The sequence below is a fragment of the Polypterus senegalus genome, chromosome 4 (genome assembly GCF_016835505.1).
Source record: "Polypterus senegalus isolate Bchr_013 chromosome 4, ASM1683550v1, whole genome shotgun sequence".
Classification (NCBI taxonomy): domain Eukaryota; kingdom Metazoa; phylum Chordata; class Cladistia; order Polypteriformes; family Polypteridae; genus Polypterus; species Polypterus senegalus.
Window position 1 is genome coordinate 67,239,436 of NC_053157.1, and position 23,776 is coordinate 67,263,211.

Below are 23,776 nucleotides of genomic sequence, written 5' to 3' on the forward strand. Positions count from 1 at the left end.
TTGATATTGCTTTAAAACCAAAAACAAGAACAGTGAAATATAATTAACTCTTTCAGGGCAGATGTTGACTTTTGTGAAAAGGTGGGGCTGACGGTGGTAATCATCATCTGTAAACAGTTACAAAACCCACCGTTACGTTTTAGTTTGACTCTCTTTGCTAGAAGGAGAGTTAGCTTCATTGGTTTGACCGATATTCCCTGTGCTCGGTTGAGTGGTGAGGAGTAAAAGACTGCAATGATGGCCTCCACATCTGGTGAGAGATTGAAGCAAATGCATAAAGCAAAATGGACAACATTTTGCATATTATTGAATTGGATTTTGATACAAGTGAATGAAAACAAATGTGAGGTACCAGCATCAGATGATCGTTGTGCTGAACAGGTTTGTGTAGCTGGTGCACGTACAGCAACATTCACCTAGGAGGACCGCCACTTACAATGGCAAGAGGTACAAACCAGATTGTGATGCACCGCTGCTGCCCCTGGCCCCCGTCCTGTAAAGACAGCCTGGCAGCAAGAATGGCAGGAACAAATACCGGGCAGGGTGCCAGCCCACCGCAGAGCACACACACATGACACCCACACACCAAGCACAAACGAGGGACAACTTAGGATCGCCAGTGCACCTATCCTGCATGTCTTTTGACTGTGGGAGGAAACCAGAGCACCCGGAGAACATGCAAACTCCATGCAGAGAGGACCCGCTTCAGTTTCATTCAAATGCATATTTTAATTTCTAGAAATGCAACTGGGTTAAAGGCTTGCTTTTAACTGTCATGTTATTTTCACTTTACTGTGAACATGGAAAATAAATGGTTAAGCCCTCAAAGCCTTAATAAGCAAGTGAGCTAAAGTGAAGCCAAAAACACTAAGTACTGAGTAAACTCCTGAGTATGAAAATACATGACAGCAACATGCCATTTACTGACTCTCATGGAGAAGTACTCTAAATCACAAGCTACTGGGAATTACTGAGATTGCAGTCAGAGTGCTACAGCTCCCTGTCTCCTATATTTGAATTATTAATACAGCTCAATTCTAAATGGACACTTCTATCCTAAGAAATATCTGTACTTGTGATAATAACACATAGTCCAAAATCAATTAAACCTGATGTATTCCTATTCCACATAAAAAAAATTAATAAGTGAACTCAAAGCTTCAAAATGGTAAGCAAAAAATAAAAAGAACAAGAATACATGGAAGTTAGCCTACCATTCTAATATCAAAAGCAGACCTCCTGTGATGAGGCTGATCTTTCACCCTCCTGTAGAGATAATTCATGACTAAACACAGCTCTAGTACAGAGCCATCTTAACGCATGGGCACACTGGGCAGTTGCCTGGGGGCACAACGAGCATAGGGGCCCCATGCTAATCTATGTATGTTGTGACTTGCTGAGGGTTGTGTAGGTAGGGGCCCCAGTGAACTGCTTTGCTCGGGGGTCTATAATGCTGTTAAGACGGCCCTGCTCTAATAGGAGGGGGTTTAACATCCTCTAGGGCAGGGGTGTTGCACTCTCATCCTGGAGGGCCGCAGTGGCTGCAGGTTTTCATTCTAACCCTTTTCCTAATCAGTGACCAGTTTTCACTGCTAATTAGCTTTTTTATCTTTCATTTTAATAGCCCTGTTTTTAAGGATTCAGTCCTCTGAATTGATAGTTTTTTTCATGAAATGGCAGTCAAATAGAAATGAGATGTAAAACAAGCCAACAGATGACCAGCCAAACCGGGGCTCAAACCAATTTCATTCCAATAACTTTCTTAATGAGATGCCAATTCTTACTGTTAATGAAACCAGTTATTTAATTCTGTGGCTTGTTGCTGCTCTCATTCTGCCACAGCAGACATTTACAAAACTGCCGATCTTCTATTTTTACTTTCTCATTTACAAAGTATGAGAAAAGTATTGTAAACGTCCAAAAATTCGATCACAAGATTTTGATGAATTTCAACGTTTTAGACTTCCCTGAGTTTTTCCCATTTTTGGAATTATGTTTGTGTGTCTGTCTGTGTCTGTGTGTGTGTGTGTATGTAAATACGATAACTTGAGTACGCTTTCAGTTAGATCAACCAAATTTTCCATACAAGTGTTACGTACAAAACATAGATTTCTATCAACTTTTGAGCTATTTTCACTAACCGGAAGTGGTACTTTTTTATTCATGCAGCTGCAGAGTCTGATTTATTCAACTTCACTTTTAATTGTTCAATATATATTATTAATTTGATTTGATTGGTTTTTGATGGTTCTTTAATGTACATAATATAAAAAGATAATCATTGTCTTGAGGTTCACCATCCCCATATCTGAGTATATGAGAAAGTCTAGGGAAGACCACTCTTCTGATTTTTTCTAAAAACACTGTCAAAATGCTTTGGTGACCTGAGAGATCAGCCTTACTGAGGCCTTCACCTTTCTTTATTTTTAGATACAGTGTGATGGGTACAGGTGAGCTGGTCATGTGGCGGCTTGTTTTCTGTCTCATTATTGTTTGGCTGCTAATTAAGGAAAAAGAAACAACTAACTGGTCTGGGTCAAGTTAATTAAAATTAAGAAAAAAATGTAGCAAATTAGCAACAATAACACGTCATTAATTAAGAAGATGGTTAGAATGAAAATCTGCAGCCATCAGGTCCGGAGAACAACAATCCTGCTCTAGGGGGTTAGTCAAACAGAATCTATTATTTCCTGGGATGACTTATCTCTACTCTCATTTCCTAATGTCTAGACTTACCTGGTGAATATTATATAATTCTTCCCACATCCTGAAGATATTTGAGGGTAGTGGAGATTCTAGACTATATACTTATGTTAGGCCGTGTGCTCCCAGCTAATTTTTTGCATGGGTTTAAGGGAAACAACATGCTCTCTACTAAGTCTTCCCCAACCACATCCTTCAAAGAGCATCACTGCTGCTAAGAAGCATGTGTTTCTACTCAATGGTATGAAAGCCTTCAAGTGACCTCTGTGGTTCTTTCACACAAAGTACACACTTAACAATCAGGCTTTAAGACAGTGGTTCTCAAACTGTGGGGCGCGAAGATGTGAATAAAAGAAAACAAGAATCAAAAATATGAAAAATACATCTATTGAAACCAAAACAAATTAACTTAAACTACATTCTGATACTAGAAAAATAAATATAGAGTTAGATAAATGTCGATAAAAGTTAAGAAGGTATAATAAAATATGCATCTATGATATATCATTAATTAAAAAAGAACAAATTGGTATTAGTGGGCTCCTTTCAAAAAACGTTAGGGGGGCGCGATTAAAACTTATGAAAACTTGGGTCGCAAATACTTAAAGTTTGAGAAACGCTGCTTAAAGATGACCTTCTTTCTCTATTCTTATTCTGTGTTCTTATCTTGTCCCACTTGTCTTGTGTCACTTTGGTGCTACTTATTCCCCATTCAACTGTTCACACAGAGAAAGCTCTGAAAGTCTTCAGTGCTGACAAAATATGAACAAAAATCTCTTTTATTTTTGGATTTTTTGGACATTGCAGTCTTTTATACTATTTACTCAAGGTTATGCCAAGTAAATTGTGGTGATAACGTTTTATATTTTCTGTTTTCAACCCACACTATGGTTGTCTTGTATTCCAGACTGTTTTTATGTCAGTGCTGCAATTTCCACCTCCTCATCCAATAGTACTGTTTTACAGCTGCTGATGAGGTTCTCAGTCTCTCCGAATCCCATCTGCCAAAGCCCATCACCTTCCGACCACGCATGACGTTTTTCTTGGTTTCATTCCCATTCTCAGTCATGTTCAGCCAAGTGGTGTGAAAATTCACTTGCCTTCCCATGTTCCGCTTTTGGCCTCATCTGACCTTCTTGTCCTCGATTGTTTCTGTTTCCTTTGGCTTGCTAGTATTCATATTGTCTTGTTTTTTCCTTGTGTATGGCCAGCCATATTTTTGTCTATCTTGACCTCAACCCTGCTTTTGGTCATGTTTCTTTATTCATGCCTCAAAGTTGCATTTTTATACATATGACACTTCTTTTTATTAATACTATATTTGTAATTATTATGTAGCACTTTGGTCTCAAAGGTGGACGTGCCCTTAATAAGAATGAATCAAACTTATTTAGACAGATCACCAATGAAAACTAGAGACATTCATATCCAAGCTATTCAAATTTAAAACCTAATGATGTCCCCTTTATGTTTTTTGAATACATTGTAAATGTTGATGGAGTTTTTTAAACACTAGGAATGTGTCAGGTAAAATGAAAGACAGCAATACTGAGAAACAATTATGTAATAATTCAATAAAATTGGTTGTCACAATTAATCTTCCAAATTCCATGGCTGGAAGCTATTTTAATAAGTTTGTTGTTAAGCAATTAAATCAATTATAGAATATATTTCATTTTGAAATAAAAAAAACTATATACAAGGTATGTGGCTTCCTTCCAACGCCAGTGCCCTATGTTTAATTCGTAGACAAGCCATTGTCTATATGGTGTTCGAAAACTGTTATGTGTGGAATTTGTCTGGCATTCTCAAAGACATATACAGTAAGTTAAACTGATTGATGACTTTAAAGAATGAGTATGCAGAGCGTGCCCGGAGAAAGGTGCTACTGCAGTTTGTATTTGGCTTCTTACTTGTGCCTTTTTCCAGCATAGACTTTGAATTATCAGTATACAGAAAATGAATGAGCTAATTCATTCATATTTTAGTCAGTTCAGTTATTAGGATTAAAAAGAAATTGCAATTCAGGTTATATTACATGACCCTGGATTTGATGTTTCTGAACCTTCCAAATCTCACTTTACAGCATCAGTAGCCAGTGTGAGCATTAGAAGTCTGGAGAATAAACTGTCAAGAATCAATCCTTTTTTTTTTATTCATAATTTTTAGATTTGAAAATGATGAAGTAACTGCTGTGGAGGTGCCAGGTGTAGCAATAAAGTAAAAAGACATTTTTTATTAAACATAAAATATATAAATCTCTAAGGTAGGCTTCAGCACAAATTGCATCTGTTCCTCCTCTTGCTCTCCATCCCTCTGCACAACTTGCTTCAAATGTATTTCATGGTTCCAGTTTAAAAACTACATTTTAAAACTAAAGCACCATACATCATTTTACACAAATAAAAGGCTTATTTGTTTGTGGTTTTTTTTAATGATATTTTTCTGTTCTGTTTTTCACAGGCTACTGAATAGTAATCAGACCTTTGAATATTTTCCTTTTTAAATGCAGTATAATCTCCATAACTCTTATTCCACAGAGTGCACAACGATTTCCTAATAACATTCATATGAAGAAAACTGATTGTATAACCTCTGAAGCACAAAAGCTTTGAAATATTCATTTTAATAGGAAATGTTTGTTGTCACAATTCAGAAATTCTTTAAGTGTGAGCTCTAATTATTTGAAATATATTTATGAATATCCAAGGATTGTTAGACTAATTGCCGACTGTAAATCTGAGTCTGTGGGAGTGGGTGCAATGAGCTGACATGCCAACCATGACTGATACTCATTGAGTGCCCAATACTGTTTGGATAGTCTTTACTTCCCGGGGGCCATGCAGCACCTTTAATGGGTTCAATAGTTATTCTCTCTCTTTTCATTGTGAGGGCCATCACAAGTTTCTTTACCTAACAAATTTTAACTCAACAAAACATTAAAAAAAATAAATGGTGTTTACGCCAAGGCTAGCAGAAGACAAATTGAGAAGGTGAGTATGATTAAATATTAAATGCAGCAATAGAATGTGTACATTTACCTCCTCTTAAGTCTTTTTTTGTTGTGAAACAATGTGAGATGTTGGATTTTTGTATTATTCATTAACACTAAAAATGCTGTAACAAAGAAAAAATTATTTATCCACCAATGAACTCAAATGAAGCAAACTCCTGTAAAGCTTTCAGTCCATCATAGGGTACACACACTCATGGGTCCCATTTAGAGTTGTTAAGTAACTTAAAATTTGACAAAAACAACACAGAAAGAGGGATAATGTATAAATACCATAGAGAAAATGATGAGGGGAGAATTCAAGCCGAGGAAGCTGGGGTTTTGAGGCTGTAGCGTTAAACAGTGTGTTCCAAGGAACACATGATATGGATTATGAATTTTAAAAAACATGAAGGATTTTTTTTCAAGTAGTTTAGAACCCCATTCCTATGGTATAGCTAGGATTTTCCTTAGACATCACTTTGTTTTACAGGCCTCATCTGTGTACAACTGAGGGGCTAGGTTAGTGGCCAAGAAATATTTTTCCTTTGCATTTATAATGTTCCTTGCATCACCCATTGATGACAGGCGCTTATAGCACGACCACGATTGGCTCGTAATTGCTTCTGCGGCACTCTGCTGCAGCACTGTGAACCTGTGGTTGCCCCGGCAATGGATAAGCAGTCTACCCCAGATGTGGCAGTTGTGCTTCGAGATGCGCTTTGGCATGTCGTCCTGTTGCAGGAGGTCCCAATAGAGTTCAGAAACCTCACTATATATATATATATAGTATAAAATATATATTTATATATATATATATATAAAATATATATTTTTAGTAAAAAAATATAGTATTTTTAGTAAAAATGTAAAACAATTAAAACGATTAGCTTTAAAACAAAAAAACACCCAAAATTAGCATTAAAAACAATAAAATGTATGATATGAAATTGAATGCGAGACAAAACTTGCCAACTTTGCTTCTCCCTCATGCTCCTCTAAATGGCTAGGCAAATTCAGATTGTCCTGCAAGCTAAATGGCACAGGCCTTTGTAACTAAGCATACATGGAGCGAATGTAAGAGAATTTTAATGTCATGCTTATTAAATTTTGCTTTAAGACCTGTCTTTGACAGATACCATGGCTAGTAGATAGTAATCCAGCAATAACAACATTAATAATAATAATAATCTCAAACTGGCATAGAAGAGCAGACATTGACATGGCAAAGTAAAATTAAATGTTTGACACTTGCAACACGACTGCAGCAGTAGACTTTGAATACATTGCAAAAGACTGATTCAGTTCCAAGGAATGAATTTACAATAAAACTTGCATTAAAACTCTTCAAATATCATCCTCTGTTGTTCACCATCATCTATGACTTAATGATCATATTCATCCCATTCATTATTGTTGCATTTTTACCATTGCGGTTTTTCTCTAGCACTTTTAATGTATATAACTAAGGCAGTGGATGTGTCTGTAATTCTTACAGCTCACACTTCAATTTTTTGTTTTACTGTTTTGCAATGTTAAAATAAATAGTTACATGACAATACCGCCCTTACCAAAGTGCTGACTGATGTAGATGCCTTGCCTCCTCACTCCATGCGCCGGTCTAACCCAACAGGTGGATGGAGGGAATTAACATGATAGCTGGGGGGGGCTAAACCCAACTGAATAAGCCATGTATGGTATAATATGGCTTCGGTATTAGATATGCGTATCTTTGCAAACCTCATTGTGTAATCATTCCACTATCTCAGTCCACATATTGTTTTGTACAATGCCTAAGGACAATTTAGAGTGTTCTTTACAAATTGTTTTTATCAATATTTCTCTGTGTAACTTGTTACTCTCAGGTCTGCACCATCGTCTACACTGATATTTACAAGAAGCTAGTTTCGAACTAATTATTAATTTACCACACATGTTTCTAATTCTGTTCAGCTATGTACACTAAATGCAGTAGGGGCTCACTGTGGATTGAACAACAGTAACTCATCCAAGGTACTGAGAGGCACACACTTGGGCCAATTTTAACATGTCTTTACACAAATAATTTATAATAATATGATTTATACCAATAAAGCTAAAAGTAAGATTTTGCATTTTCACAGTGATAATATTTTAATTAGACCTTTTTTAAAACAATTTGAAATTTTTTATATCAGTTTGAATACAGATAATATGTGGATATTTAAAATACAGAAAAAAATATCTAGTTGTTTTGTACCTATCTACTTAATAATAGAACACTAAGGTCTGCGTTTGCAGTCCCTTGGAGCAATCTGATTGGTCAGTTTGGCCTTGGTGATGCGAGGAAAGAGGAAGTGCAAGTGTGAGATGCATAAAGAGGAGTAAAGGCACATGAGGCAGGTTGAGAGAGATATCTTCAAAGGCGGCAATTATAAAAATACAGGCAGGAGGTGAGAATAATGACAGACTCTGAGAAGCTGGCTTTACGGACACGTGCTTGAGTGATGGAGTGCTGGTTATTAGACATTCACACACGCAAATACAGAGGAAAGACACTGAAGGTACACATTGGGCAAGACAGAGCAAATATTTTGTAATTATTCTATTACCTGTTTTCAACAGGTACTGTGACTAGTTGTTTTATAAGGTACATTTCTTTTTTACATGTTCTGGAATATTTTGTGGAAATTGAAAGACCTGCATTCTTTCATTCATGGATTTAGACGCAGAATTAATGGAAAATTCCAACCCCGTAGAAGGGGATAGTAAGGATGAAAGGGCCTGCTGCCGTGTACTGTGTTCTTGACGTTCCAACGGAAGTCAGAGGTCTGCTCTTCACTAGAGGGCAGAGGGGACCACCCCTCAACTGGATAAGCAGCTGCTTACTGACTCAGAGACCCTGAATTTTTGGCAAGTCTCTTCATGTGAGGACTGGAAACAGAGAGGGTGTGTGCGGCCCTGAGCAGTTCACTAGTGAAAAATTATCTTCAATCAAACTCACTCCATAATGTTTAGTGTCACCAGAAGGGCTCGCCCATCTTGGCAGAAGCAGAAACAAGACAGGAACAGAAAATGATGCCAGTCCACTGCATGTAATGTACACTGAGTCAATTTTGGAATCACTAATCTGCTTATTTATATGGCAGTAAACCACTCGAGGGCACCAGTCTCAGAGCGAGAAATCCATGGGGAGAAGATGAAAACATCAATTCTGCATGTCACATGAAAAATGAACTGGGGTCCTAGTGTCCAAGTGCACAGAAGGTACAACACTGCCTGTTTATACACTATGAAGCTCTCTAAGGTTCCTTCATTTGTCAAATAAATTTGCTTTTGCTGCCATTTGATAAGAAATAAAGGATTTATTAAAATCTCTTTGACATTTGATCTCATAACTGCTATAGAAAAGGATTAAAATGGATTATACGGATGACAAGAATACATTGCATGTATTCTCTACATATACCGATTTTTACAGCTCTGTGGTGGTGAGAAAGGGTTTTTAAAATAAGATTAAAATAAAAGTGAAATTATAAGTAGATTTTGACCTGGAATAATAAATGTTTCCATCAAATTATCCAATATAATAATTTAATCCAATTTTGCCTGCTGGAAGTTATTAAATCCTAAATGTATATTCCATCAGTAAGGTATTTCTTACTGAACAATGAGCTCTTAATGTGGAATTGAAAATGTTTTTTTTTTCAATAACCATTATGTGGTTATTTTTGACCAGGTCTTACTGACTTTTCTGGCTTAAAAAATGAAAGAATCACATAGTGTTTTGGTGCAAGAGAGCAGTTTGATTGCATGTGTTTGCTATTTTCTTTTTATGTTTCACTCACTAATGCCCCATTCACTTCAGCAAGTATAAAGTAATGAGGTTATAAAAAGTCAAAATACAGGTTTAAGTTTGAATGGAACATTTTCTGAAATGTAAAAGTTATATTACAGTAATTCAGTTTTCTCTACGATTACCTGGCTTACCATTCAGACTTGTTTCTTGCTTTGTCCCTGGTGCTGCTGGGATAGCGGCTAACTCCCCACAATCTTGGATTTGAGAAAGGTGGTTTGGAAATATTGCTGGATAAGTGATATTTTAGTTTGGCTGGAAAAAAATGGTTACTTGCATTCTGATGTTCAATTATTCCCTGCAAGGGATTGATATTCCATCCACAGTTAATCCCTGCCTTGTAACTAATGTTTCTGAAAAGTTATACAAGTTAAGAAAACGTACACATGGTGTAACATTCAGGTGTGTTTGGGGACCAAGTTAACTGATATGAAAGTTGAGTATTTTACATTTTGTTTTGGTTACTTTATCACATTTTTATTTATTAAATGTTTTTGTAACAATGCACCATATTCAAAAATGACAGTGATAGTTGAATGTAAATACATGTTTTAGTAGACTACATTAAAATGTGCTATTTAACAGCACTTTGCAATATCTTGCAGTTTAAAATGGAGCACAAATAAGCTTATAAGTTCAACAACTATAAATAGGCTTTAAGTTCAACAACTTTCAGCATAGAAGATCCCAATTCAAGTGATTTGAAAATGGCATTGATTGATGTGCTGTCAACAGTTATGGAAGTCTGTGGCTCAGTTTTTTTTTCCTTTTAATAGATCAGAAGACCCCATAAAGATAAAGAACAAAACCCACCCAACAGTTATTTACTGTAGTAAACACAATCCCCTCTTTCTGATCCTTAGTAGAAATATTACACCACTCAGCTACCCACTAAATGCCAACTCATATTGAATCAACAATAGAGCAAAATTACCAAAAGAAAAATAACTGTAAAAGAAAGTGAACAATACTAGCACAACATCACAATCAATACTACACTTAAAATAAGCTCCCAGTCTTTGGCCTGCAGTTTTGCTTCTAACCCCATGCTATCTTTATTTCATTTATGGGACGTGCCCCTTCATGTGTAATTAATTAGTTCCAACACCTTTTAGCCACAAATTGATAACGTCCATTCTTTGCATTACAGATAATGCAGCCATGTGGTAGTTTCTACTGTAATGTAAATACTGAGGACATGTTAGTTTAGTCTATGCTTAAGGAGCGATTCTTACAGAATTTCTTTTCTCTTCGATTCATTTTCAGATTGGTGACTTTTTTTCCTCTGTGGTTTGTGTGCATGTATGTATGTATTTATGTGCAAAAATGTTGCATGTTTCTGCTTCCCCAGATGTTTTGGTTAACTTGTACTGGGAATCCAAGTGGCTGTCAGATGAGTAAAAGAGAAAAATATACAAAATACACAAGCTGAAGTAGCTGCTCTCAAAGTAAAATCGAAATAGCACTAATTCATAGTCACACTGAATGTTTCTCTGTGTTAAGACAGATGAGTTTACAAATTCATCAATGATGGGTGATTATAAAATTCCAAATCTTTGTACTGAAAGATCTGTTCAGGACGTCTCAGTCAAAATAGAACTGTTTTGATAAATTTTCTTTAAGAATAAGTGTGCCACATTCCAACAAAAGCAGTCCACTGGGGACAGAGTTGTTACATGCAGACAGAAAGACAAACATGGCTATCACAATGTGTTCTTCTCACATTATATGAGAACACACATAAATATGTAACAAGTAGATAACAAAAAAAATAAAAATAAAACAGTAGCCTTACAGTAACAGTAGCCTTAAAATCAGGATGTAAAAACTATGTATTCTATTACTGAACAAAACTGTTAAAAAATATTTGGCAGAATATTAAAAAATTTACGAGGTACTATAAAAAATTCCAATCCAATCCACTCCTAAACAGTTCAAAATTACCTCATGAAATAAAATTTAGCAATTAGACTAGAGTGACTATGGCAGTTCAATAAGACTAGAAATAAATATCCCAAAACTGAATTCTGTCCTATCGAACGGTATAAATGTATAACGCTTTACTCCAATTACTCTCAGCGAATCGAAGTTTGGTGTGAGGAATCACTGACAACCCTTACTGTACCGACTTTGTAACAGGACTTTCTGACATTGTTATTAGCTAACTACTTAGCAACCTAAATGAGATGTCGAATTTCCTTCAGTCACTTACATGTGACAAAATGACATTTCCATTTGCACAAATATCACTTGAATTGATGTATAGCCAAATGAACATTTCTTGTACCTACTATTCATGCATACATAGGCTGCTTAAGTTGTTACCCTAAACAACAAAGAATGATGTGTATAAATGTTAGTTTTGTATTTATTAATCTTTTCCAAATGAAATGTAATTAAAACATTAAAATATGTTTATGTCTGCTCCTTTGAAATCTGCAGTTGTAATATTTAGCTGTCATTGCTACAACTACACCTAATGGGCTACTACCTTCTGTGGAAGGCAGATGCCTCATATACCAAGCAAAAATACTGTCAACTCCTAACTACAAAGGAGGTCATTTGTTTTAAATTTTCTGTATATTTATATATATATATATATATATATATATATATATATTTTTAAACCTATTAAATCTTATTCAAAGAAAATATCTGTTATGGCCACATTGGTAATGGAAATTTTACGTGGATGTTCAATTTAATTGAAAATGACAGTCATTCAGAAAGAGAAGCCAAAGAGTGGAAATCTGCCAAAGTAATCGGCAAAAGAAAAACTGAGTCTAAAAGTAAAAGTGAAAAAGAGATCTGAAGCCAAAAATCCTAAACCTTGCCTTCTAAGATGACTATCGATATTTATAGATTTTTCAATCCAAACCTTGGAAAGTTTGCAGTTCATGTTGACATATTACATAATGGTTGTGCAAAGACATCATGTGTCATTCTCCAACGATGTCACAAACCTCATCCACTTGACCAGCAGTGGACATAAATGACATGGTTGTGTAATAATTCCAAAAGTTACAGTACACACAAAATGAAAACATAAAATGGCTGTGTGGTGTGGTCACCAACATTACATTAAAAATAAACATTTTGCTAGTAATAAAACAGCCAAATAAAATTTTAAAAAAGTGCTAAAGTATACTCTTGACAAAATCTGTCTTCTCCAACTCTAATGAAGTGTCTAAATCAGAATGCAATTGCCTTATTGTTAATACTAATAATATTAGCAGCAGAAAATTTGTATTACTCTCTCTCTGGAATTATACATCCATCCTTCGGCTAATCCAGTTTTAGTGGTGTAGGAAGCCAGAAACCTTCAAAGCATCATTAGATAGATAGATAGATAGATAGATAGATAGATAGATAGATAGATAGATAGATAGATAGATAGATAGATAGATAGATAGATAGATAGATAGATAGATAGATAGTGTAATAAATAAAGAGTCTTTCAAAAATAGAAAAAGATTTGGGGATCGTCCCCATATATTGTCGTCCAGACAAAGTGAAAATATGGTTGATTCAGAATGACTTTTCAGTACAGAATGAATGAAACATGGTAACAAAATGGCGTTTAAATAACAGATGGGATGATGGGAGAGGAAATGGTTGGCAGGAAGTGAGGATTGGAGGCGGGACCACGGAACCAACGTCATCGTGAGCAGACAGGAGTAGTTGAGTGTGGAACCGGAAGTGATGTCATTGGATGAGAACCGGAAGTGATGTCATTGTGGCCATTTTGGAACTGAAAATGGATGGGTTTATTTTTCTTCCAGTTTTCTGTAGGTAGAAAGAGATTCAGGTAAGTACCACGTGATAAACCCTTGTCTCGCGAGATTTCACTCACCTTTGGGCTCTTTGACTGCCTCCAACTCGCACGTGTGTGACAATAGATAGATTATGCATTATAGTCTAACAAATAAAGTTCTGATCTATCTATCTATCTATCTATCTATCTATCTATCTATCTATCTATCTATCTATCTATCTATCTATCTATCTATCTATCTATCTATCTATCTATCTATCTATCTATCTAGTCTGAACACACAGCATACTAAGTAAAAAAGAGCAATATTAAAAAGAAAGAAGACTTAGGACTGTTAACATAAAGGAGCCCCATTAGCGTTTCTTCACACACCTTTGCTGAATGATTTGTTAGCTGAAAGTATTCAATGTTAGAGTGTCAGAGAGAGGATGCACACCATTGTTTTTAGTGGCACTCATTTTCCTTGCTGTTGTATCCCATAACTGAGCCTGCCCTTTTCATTACTTTTTTGATATGGTGGGCCTCTCCTGAAATGAGCACATCATAGCATAGAAAATCTCACTGGCCATCACAGAATTGTAGAAGATGTTTTGTAAAGTAATCATTTCCTATAACAGGGGAATTTTTTGGTGGCCTTGTTAAGATGTTTTTTTTAAATGATCACAGTCAGCATTTGCAAGGTTAAAATCCTCCACAGTTAGCTCATGACCACCAGATACCAAATAACATGAAAGCAATGAGAAACATTAATATTTTTAACACTGAATTAAAATTGAGCTTCCTGAGACTGAATAAAATATTCAAATTACCTGAGGCATAGAAATAAGTCAGAGCTATAATAACATCTCTGATTATTGAGCATTAGGGGAATGGAATAGGTAAGCCACTGCTATTAAAGGGGCCAAAAAAGTGCACTTTCAAATTAGCCGTATACTCAAAATGACTGATTTTTGAGAGGAACAAGAAAAATGCATGCCTAACACAGAAAGAAACTCCAAATGAAAACAGTCATGCTTCATATACTTAACACAAGAAACAATAAGGGTGCTGTGTGTATGTTAGCCATGCTAATAATTTCAGGGAATTTAAGCCGGCATAGGAAATTAACGTTACATTTGGAGTTTTTAACAGTGAATCTCTAAAAAAGACTGCAGCTATTTCAAAGCTGACTTAATATTTCTAATTTTATTTCCCTGTCCCATTGTAAATCTGCAATGGAGTATATCGTATTCTATTGTGTCATAAATTGATTTTTAATATACTTTATACATGCGTCTTAAAACCTGCTTAATCCAGTTCAAGTTTGCAGTGACAGTCTATCCCGGCAGAAGACAGCGCAGGACACTCAAACACTCACCCATGGTCACTCACCCGGGACCAGTTTATAGTCACCGATTAACATAACCTGCATATCTTTGAGGAGTACATGGAGGAAAACCCCCACAGATATGAGGGTAACCTGCAATCCTAAGCACAGACGCAGAGGATTCAAACCTCGTAGGATGTGCTAACCACCACCCTAAAAACCTTTAAATCATGAACGTGAGATCATAAAACATTCACCAATGAGAGAACACCGTTACTCCATCAAACCTGATTGGCTAAGTAAAAGCTGAGTTATGAAAAAGGGTCTTCCAATTTTTATTTTAAACGTTTAGCATTCTCAAGTATCTGAACAATTTTATCAATGCTTTTTACAATTTTGAAGATTTCTTTAGGTTCAAATGTTTTGCTGTTCAGACTGTGGATGTACTTCTTTGCCCTTCAATACAATCCACATATAAAATGTAACATACAGCCAGCTGATACAGTTTAGTCACCCTTTAGATAAATCCTTAGGAAAGATTTATCTGTAATATGTTACATTTTGTAAAACTTTGTGATGTATGTAGTTAATGGTGTTTTTGCTAGCATTCCATCAAAGCCATCATAGATGTTGGTTACACTTTTTTGATGAAAATTAATTTAATGCCCCATGCCATACAGTGCATGAAATATTCAGATTTGAAGTATTAGTCAAATAATTGCTCTACACTCTCCACAATCTGCTGTCAGAAACTGAATCATTGGCCAATTTATTTTTCTCCCAATAGCATGGCATGATATTGGAGAACTTGATGGAATTTCTCCTTTGTGGGAATAGAGCCACAATTTATTACTACCCCAATTCTTTTGAAAGAGATTGCTTCATTGCTTAAAGGCTACCCATGAACCAAGCACAATATGTCTTTGAGATCTCTGCTTGAAAAATAGCTAAAGGCTTTCCAGCAATTCTCTGACAAAAGGTTTTTGTCAATATAATAGAGATGAAACTATTTTACTTGCTTTCAAGAATATGTAATGCACTGTACAGGTCCATACCCAAGGTATAAATATCACAATACCAGTAGAATTGCCCAGAGCTCATCCCCACACAGACACTAAACAAAGATCATGTAAGAATCCATTTAAATTACCTCCAATGCTTCTGCCTCTCCACCTAATAAGTTAACAAGTGCAATAATAATTTTTATCTGTCTAAATAAATTATATATACTGGACTTTTTACTTGATAAATTATTTACAGCTGTTATAAAAATATGAATCTCTTTAATACTTGATGAAATTATGATATCACATGTTTTATGGGCCACTTTATTTTCTTTTTCACTTGCAAATCTGTGCAGTTTCACACTTATTTGGGATATGACAATAGAATTTTTACAGTTGTGTGCCAGCGTTTCACTTTGATGATAAAATATGCAAAGTTTTATAGCAGGCATTGAGTTTCCTTCATGATTCTTATTCCACCCTATTTAAACAGAATCTGAAAGTGACGATCCTGGCCATTTCCTCCAGTGAACTTTAACATGTCATGGCTCAGTTGGATTATTACTCATCACCTTATATTAGACTGTTTTTATCTTTCTGTAATCACAACTGCATTGCTCTATTAAAGCTTAATTAAATGCTATATTGATTTTGGGTCAATGTCAGGTCCCAAAATCAACCTTGGTTGTGTCTGACACTTCATACCCCTAGAGGCACTTGAGATTGATTTAGAAGGGGCAGTGCACAACACCGGGATATCATTTCAGAATGTGTAGATGAAAAAAAAAGGATAAAATAATAAAAGAAAATGTCTGCAAATAAAACCTACAGATTGAAGCTTTGCATTGTTTTCCGATCCAAACCAAATTTAACAAGGTTACTTTCTATAGCATGTTGAATAATATATTTCCACATACTACACATTTTTCATTGCATTCATTTTCTCTGTATTTCTCATTTTTGTTATTGATTTGACAATTTAAGTCCTGCTTCTATTGCAGCTGTTTGTGACATTTTTTACCATGATTTTCTAGGTTAAAAACAGGTTCAATGCTTCCTCTGTCACTATTGCTATACATATATTGGGACAAAGACAAAGAGCTTACAGAAGAAGGAGTAAATGAAAAAGAAGAAGAAATTGGGGAAACTCACAGTAGGTGAAAAGAATATTCAGTTTAATGAAGCTATATAAGCAAAGTATATTATTATATTAGGTTCCAGTAATTTAAAATGTAGACATAACCATTGAAAAGGTCTTGTATAACAATTTACATTAGGTCGCCAAAATAAATCTATGAATCATCTACAAATCGATTATTCCTTAATATGTGTACTTTTCTTAGACAGTGTGACAAGAATACACAGGAGACATTAAAGGTTTGGGGCAGCCACCCATGTAATTTGCCCTGACTGCAAATGCGTAATTTTTCAAGAGTAGTGTTTGGGACAAAGTCCAAGACAGAACTGATTCAGAGATGCCGGCTTTAAAGCCCGGGATCAGAAGTGATGTCATCACAGGCACCAGAACTGGAAGTGATGTCATCATAGGTGCTAGAACCCAGAGTGGAATTATCACTATTTAGGTTAAGGGTCATGCTCAAGTGCCCAACAAAGTATGATCTCTTTTCGGGAGTGACGGGGATTTAAACCAGCAACCTTCTGGATACCAGCACAGATCCTTAGCCTCAGAGCCACCACTCTACCCCCAATTTAAGACCTAGCTCATCATTTCACATTGTTAAGACAGACTTCCTCAAGACAAACAGATGTTGAAACTCATTGAAATGGAAATTGTTTTTGAACATTGTAAGCCATTGTGTGGAGTACAGTCAAGGCAGGTTGTTCCTAAGCTAGTTAACACACTTGTAAATCCTCATGTGGCGCATACTGTCTACAGTTTTGGTCTCCATATTCCAAAAATGGCATTGAGAAGCACAACTAGACCGATACCAGGGATACAAGGTTATGAGCTGTAAGACCAAAGATGGTGACCTTTTACAGTTGAAGAAAATAAGAGAGTAAGTGGTGACATCACTGAATTGTTCAGCTACTACTTTAACACAAATTCTTCAACAAGAAAACAGTGATGTACATTAATCCCTTGCTATATCTCGCTTCGACTTTCGCGGCTTCACTCTATCGCGGATTTTATATGTAAGCATAACTAAATATATAACGCAGGTTTTTCATTGCTTCGCGGGTTCTGCGGACAATGTGTCTTTTTACTACCTGTACATACTTCCTCAGTTGGTTTGCCCAGTTGATTTCATACAAGGGACGCTATTGGCGGATGACTGAGAAGCTAACCAATCAGAGCACGCAGTTAAGTTCTCCTGACTGAGAAGCTAACCAATAAGAGCACGCAGTTAAGTGCCTGTGCGCTGAATGCAGTGTTAACCAGGAAGTCTCGTCTCGCTCATTCAGCATCAACGTGTTTCTCTGTGTAAAGAGTTAACTTTTGTGCTCTTTTGTGTTTATCTTTGTGCATAGTCAAGCCCTTCATTATGGCTCCAAAACGATCTGCTCCTACTACTGCTTCAGGGGCCATGCCCAAGCGCCAATGGAAGATGTTAACGATTGCCGAAAAGGTAAACGTTTTGCATTTGTTGGAAGGGAAAAGCTACACCGCTGTAGGACGCCATTACAGCATCAATGAGGCTACAATTCTTTTTATTTAAAAAGTAGGAAAGGAATATAAGATCTACGGTCGCAGTGTCCCTTTAACCAGGGTGCAAAACGAGTTGTAAGTGGATGTAATAAGGCAGTAGTCTGGATGGAATCTGCTTTAGGTATTTGGATTGAAGACTGCCAGAAGAAGAACAACGGCAGTGCTACACAATCGCCTGAAGTGGCTCCTTTAGAAGGGCTGTAACGCTCTCCTTTTGTTGTGCAGTAAAATTAAACTTGTTATTGGACAAGTCATCGTGTCATTGTTGGTGAGTAACCATAATTAATTTTCTACTTACAGTACTTAGTACATGTACGTATGTTTAGTGTCACTGTACACACATTTACTGTATACTATTTTTCTTGCATTGTACATATTTATTGCTGGTGGCATGTCTATCGTAATGGCTGTAACATGTGATATTGGAGACACTCAATATCTTTAAAATAATATTTAGGTTTTACTGTATATAAACAGTGTGTTTATATACATAATTTCAATGAATCTTACCTAATATCTAAGAGAATACAAAGGGATTATGCTGTATAACTGCGGGGAATATTAATAAACAGTGTGGGAGAGTTTATAAGGGCTTAAAATATATAAAAATAACCATAGAAACATATGGTTTCTACTTCGCGGATTTTCACCTATCGCGGGGGGGGTCTGGAACGCAACCCCCGTGATCGAGGAGGGATTACTGTACATAGAAACCTGTAAAGGATGAATTTCACACAAATATTAAAAACATTTCTTTTCACACCAAGAAACTTAAACTCATGGAATAAATTAACAAGTAATGAATATAACCTTCCTAACCTTTACATTCTTAGAAATTGTTGTTCATTGGTTTAGGGTTAAATTCTGTTTTGCTGCTTTCCTTTTTTTAAATTTGTAAGTTTTTTTGTTTTCATTTTTTAATTTTTCTAGTTTTAGCTTTCTTGTGTTTGTGTGCTCACTATGTAGTCCCATGTGGTATGTTAGCCTTGATTGTGTGCGATGTTATTTTCTTCAAATTAAAAAAAAAAGAAAATTGTTCATCATAGTTAGTATTTTGGAATATGAGGATTTCAAACTTGTCTTTGATTTTTAAAATAAAAATGTATTTGACATAGATGATATATTTTTTTTACGTCTTCCAATAATGCCATGTTGTTTATTATGGGCCCCGACATTACTGAGAAACTTACTTGACATTACTAAGAAACGTGGGGCGTGTGGCATCATAGATACTGCCATATGGGCGGAGTGGTGGCTCTCAGGCTAAGGATCTGCACTGGTATCCCGAAGGTTGCCGCTTCAAATCCCCATCACTACCAAAAGAGATCCTACTCTGCTGGGCCCTTGAGCAAGCCCCTTAACTTTCAGTTGCTCCAGGGGCGCTGTACAATGGCTGGTGTTGCTATTAATTTTGATTCCCTGCCTTATGACATTTTTATGAGTACTTTTTTGACTAAGATTTTCAGGTTTCATATTAGTGTTTGGGCTATGATCTTGGTGCTTTTTTTTCTGTTCCCTCTCACAATTTTTAGTCAATATAGTAGATATTAGTACTTTGCACACCTTCAAAACCAGACTTAGTATCACCTAAGCAGCCTTTTAAACTGTTCTAATGTTCGCTGAGTCCAATTATACTGCATGTTTTCGGGGAGCCAGAGTCAACCACAGCACTTTTGGGTGTAACTGTGTATGGGTTGGGCAGGACAGTTATCAATAAAAGCTGAAACAAGTGGTAACAGACCACACTGTATTATTGTAGTACTGAGAACATTCCTTTTTCTAAAGAACATATTCTACTAATATTTAATAAGATCTTGAAAGTTGATCTTCTGCCTATTTCATCTGTCAGCAAACAAAAGACTGTTTTCATTATGATAAACTCTCAATGCTATTTAGCTGTGATCCTACCTGCAAAAAGACCAGTCACTTCATACTGAGCCAAGTGACCATGTGAACTAAAGCCTTACTTTCCTATAATAATAAAATGTCCTTCTAAGCTAAAAACAAACAGTTCACACTTCTAACAACCCAAATTGACAAGAAGTGCTGTCTTTCCTGAAGTTAAATAAGCAACAGGGGTAATTAGACATTAATACTACTCTGTGTGTTTACCTTGTCAAAGAATTTATGACTTTATGTTGCAAGGAAGCTAAGTTTCAGAAACTAAATTATCAGAAAATGCTTGGGTAAATATTTGTCCATTCTGGTGAAATGCAGTAGCAACCCAATGCCAGCGTATCAGATTGTATTTGGAAAACCTTTTCTTTTGTTGAATGTGTGCTGCTTAAAGTTACATTTTTTTCACCACTGAAGAAAGTAGGCTAGATCCCTGCTGAGCAGAACTGAAAGAAACTAGGTTATCTGTGGTAAAAGACCCTAATAAATAAAAAAAGGCATAAAATCGGCAGGAGGTGCACCTTTGTCAGGCCAATTACTCAGCTATACAAATTGCCAGGCGGTGCAGGAGCGTCTCACTGTGCTAACTTTCCATATTTCCCTCTTTTCTTTTTAACAGAAGGAGGCATAAGTTTTATAATGGATGACCACAGCGGTTCAAACAGCAGTCCCCAGCCTGGTCATCCAAGGCAGAGCATCACTAAGTGCGGATGGCTTAGAAAGCAAGGCGGCTTTGTGAAGACCTGGCACACACGCTGGTTTGTCCTTAAAGGGGACCAGCTGCATTATTTCAAAGATGAAGAAGAAACTAAAGCACTGGTAAGTGGGCTGTGTTAATATAAAGAAGTACAGCAAACTTGTTTTTTAGGCTTTACATTGTAACCTGAAATTCAGAGGGGCCAGTGTGTATGGAAAACCACACTGAAAGTGATCGCTTCTCCAGAATGAACAAGCACTTGACTTCAAAGTTTTGTATTTTGTGCGATATCATTTGTTGCTGTCATTTGTTCACTTTGTAAAAAAATTTTGCTTCTTTGTTTGTGCAATGGGTAATTTAAATTCAGTGATTCAGAAACAGAGCTTTGTTTGGATAGAAGAAAGGCACTTTATAAATATGCAATGGTGTCAGATTATTCTTGTATACTTCTTATTTATAATTATTATTAATAATAATAATAATACATTTTATTTATATAGCACCTTTCCCATGCTAAGGCACTTCACAGAGTCTTAACATTGGATACAAATGTTTTCCTGAATAGAACAATGAAACAAATAACGAAGTATTAAATAGAATAAAGGACAATAAACCAGAGTAAAATACTAAATTCAATACTAAAAGTAAAACCTAACAAATAACTTAATTTGTGATATAACAGACACACAAATAATCCTGAACAGAGAGGTATGTTAAGTTACTGTAAGTTAGAAGCCTGCCTAAATTGATGAGTTGTAAGTTGTTTTTTAATAGAATGAATGGAGTCAGCTGATCTAATTAATTTCCGGATGTCATTCCAAAGTCTGGGTGCTATGGAGCTGAAGGCCCTGTCACCCATAGAGTGCAGGTTAGTGTGAAGCACAACAAGATTACCAGAATCAGAGGACCTTAGTAGGCGAAACAGGAGCAGAGTGATTTCGAAGCTCACTGATGTAGTCCAGTGCAAGGCCATTTAAAGTTTTGTAGGTTATTAATAGAATTGAAAATATTCAACACGATATAACATATTAAGAAAGGATCTCTTTATAGATACAGTAAGTAGGCAGTTCAGTTCAAAACACGTTCATTGCCATTTCTACACGAATGAACTTCAAATGACAGAGTTCTTACTTACAGAGTCATTCTCAGGTCTCATTGTATTGCTGTGTATCAGAGAAGGTCGGGTTGTGTTATAAATGGCAAGCGTTTTTGGATGTTATCTAATATGAAGTTTGCCTAATTTTGCTGACCTAAATAGTCATGAGATAAAGATCACAACTGATAAACATCACTGGTTTGGCTTTCATTCGGCCTGTATAACTCACATAATCAGTCAGCCGATCTCTTTCAGATTCAGCAGTTTGATCTCAATGTTTCCTGAGAGAAGTTCAGTTGGTGGAAGAAGACTTTCTGAAATTTAACAACACACTGCTAAAATAATGGGGAGTGGGAGGGTTTGAGGGGGAGGGAGGAATTTAAGGAATTATTTAGGCCTTCTGTGAAATGATCTTTCTTTTTGATGTAATGCAAATACAAAACCAAAAAAATTGTTCAGATAGATATTAAAATTGAGCTTTCATAGAACAAATAATTAAATAAATAAAATGACTTGTTTCTTATTGAATCCAAATGGAGGACAGTTAGAAAGGTAGATGTCACATTTTTCACATGAGTTTGTCCATGAATTACATTGTAGCCTGCACCTTGGTTCACGCTTGAGTTGACATTATGTGCTAGAGCACTCCAGCAGGAGAAGCACATTCACTTTTTGGTTGCTTGATTGTAATGCAGCCCAGCAGCAGAACCCTAAGACACTATTTAGAAATGTATTTGCTGAAATTATTGGTTCAACTGCACTTTTATGGCTTACTACTGACGTCATTGTACTTCTCATTTGTGCATGGGAACAGTTTTAAAGGAAGAACCCTGTGTGGAGTTTGCGTATTACTGTCTCGGTTGGTGTCCCAAAGACATGCAGGACTTGGTGGATTGGTATTGTTAAATTTGTCCATGTGTGTGCTTGCTGTGTGATGGACTGCTGCCCCATCCAAGTCCTGTCCTTGGGCTGAATGACTGCTGGAATAGGGTGCAACTGCCACAGATGGACAAGTAAGTTAGGGAAATGGATGGACGGATGAATAGGTGGATTTTTTATGCCAGTTTTTTGTTCTCATCTGTATTGTTTTGACTGTTATGTCCAACTTTAGATCTTCTTCATGGACAAATTTTTGAACTGACAGCCTGATATATATATACTGTATGGACAGGTCACTCTCATCTGCTGAGCATATTTGTACCATGTTTGCTTTCAAAGTCTAATCCTAAACATTTTCCTTACTTTACAGTTATATTAGCTATATACTATATTACTATATATCTAATATTTTGTTCTTGTCATTTCTGGACTACTTCAACTGTCTAATGAGAGGAGAACCTCATGTGTTACTAAGCCGCTGTGGATGATTCAAAATGCTGCGACACGTCCTTTGTTCAACTAGCCAAGAAAGATACAGTCACTCCTTTTTTCAGGTTGCTACACTGGATCCTTGTAGTAGTTAAGTTTTAAGTTCAAATCCAGAGTAGTCAATGGATCAGTGTCTGTGTAAATAAAGGCTCTTGTGTGGTTCTATGCATCTTCTCTCCCATTCAGATGTTCTAGAAAAGAGTGTCTGGTGATGCCACCTCTGTCTGGTAACAAATCTCAATCCTGATTCTTCATGTTGTGGTATTTCAGCCAAACAGACAGACACCAAATGTACAAAAACACACACATTTAATAATTTTCTGCAATGTACAGCACCTCACAATGCGTAAATCAGGCAAATACTCAGTCCCTTCTTTCTCTCTTCTTCACTTTCTACCACCCTTACTCCTCTATACACAAGCTCCTTCCTCTTCCA

General features: G+C 36.2%; 1 protein-coding gene across 1 annotated transcript in view; it reads left to right on the forward strand.

Annotated features, from left to right (window-relative positions):
* arhgap24 (Rho GTPase activating protein 24) overlaps positions 1–23,776 on the forward strand; it is a 545,551-nt gene that overhangs the window by 75,940 nt on the left and 445,835 nt on the right. Inside the window, exon 2 of the mRNA XM_039750801.1 lies at positions 20,799–20,998. Coding sequence (XP_039606735.1) covers positions 20,819–20,998 — 180 coding nt within the window. The 5' untranslated portion in view covers positions 20,799–20,818. The remainder of the gene's footprint in view (positions 1–20,798; positions 20,999–23,776) is intronic.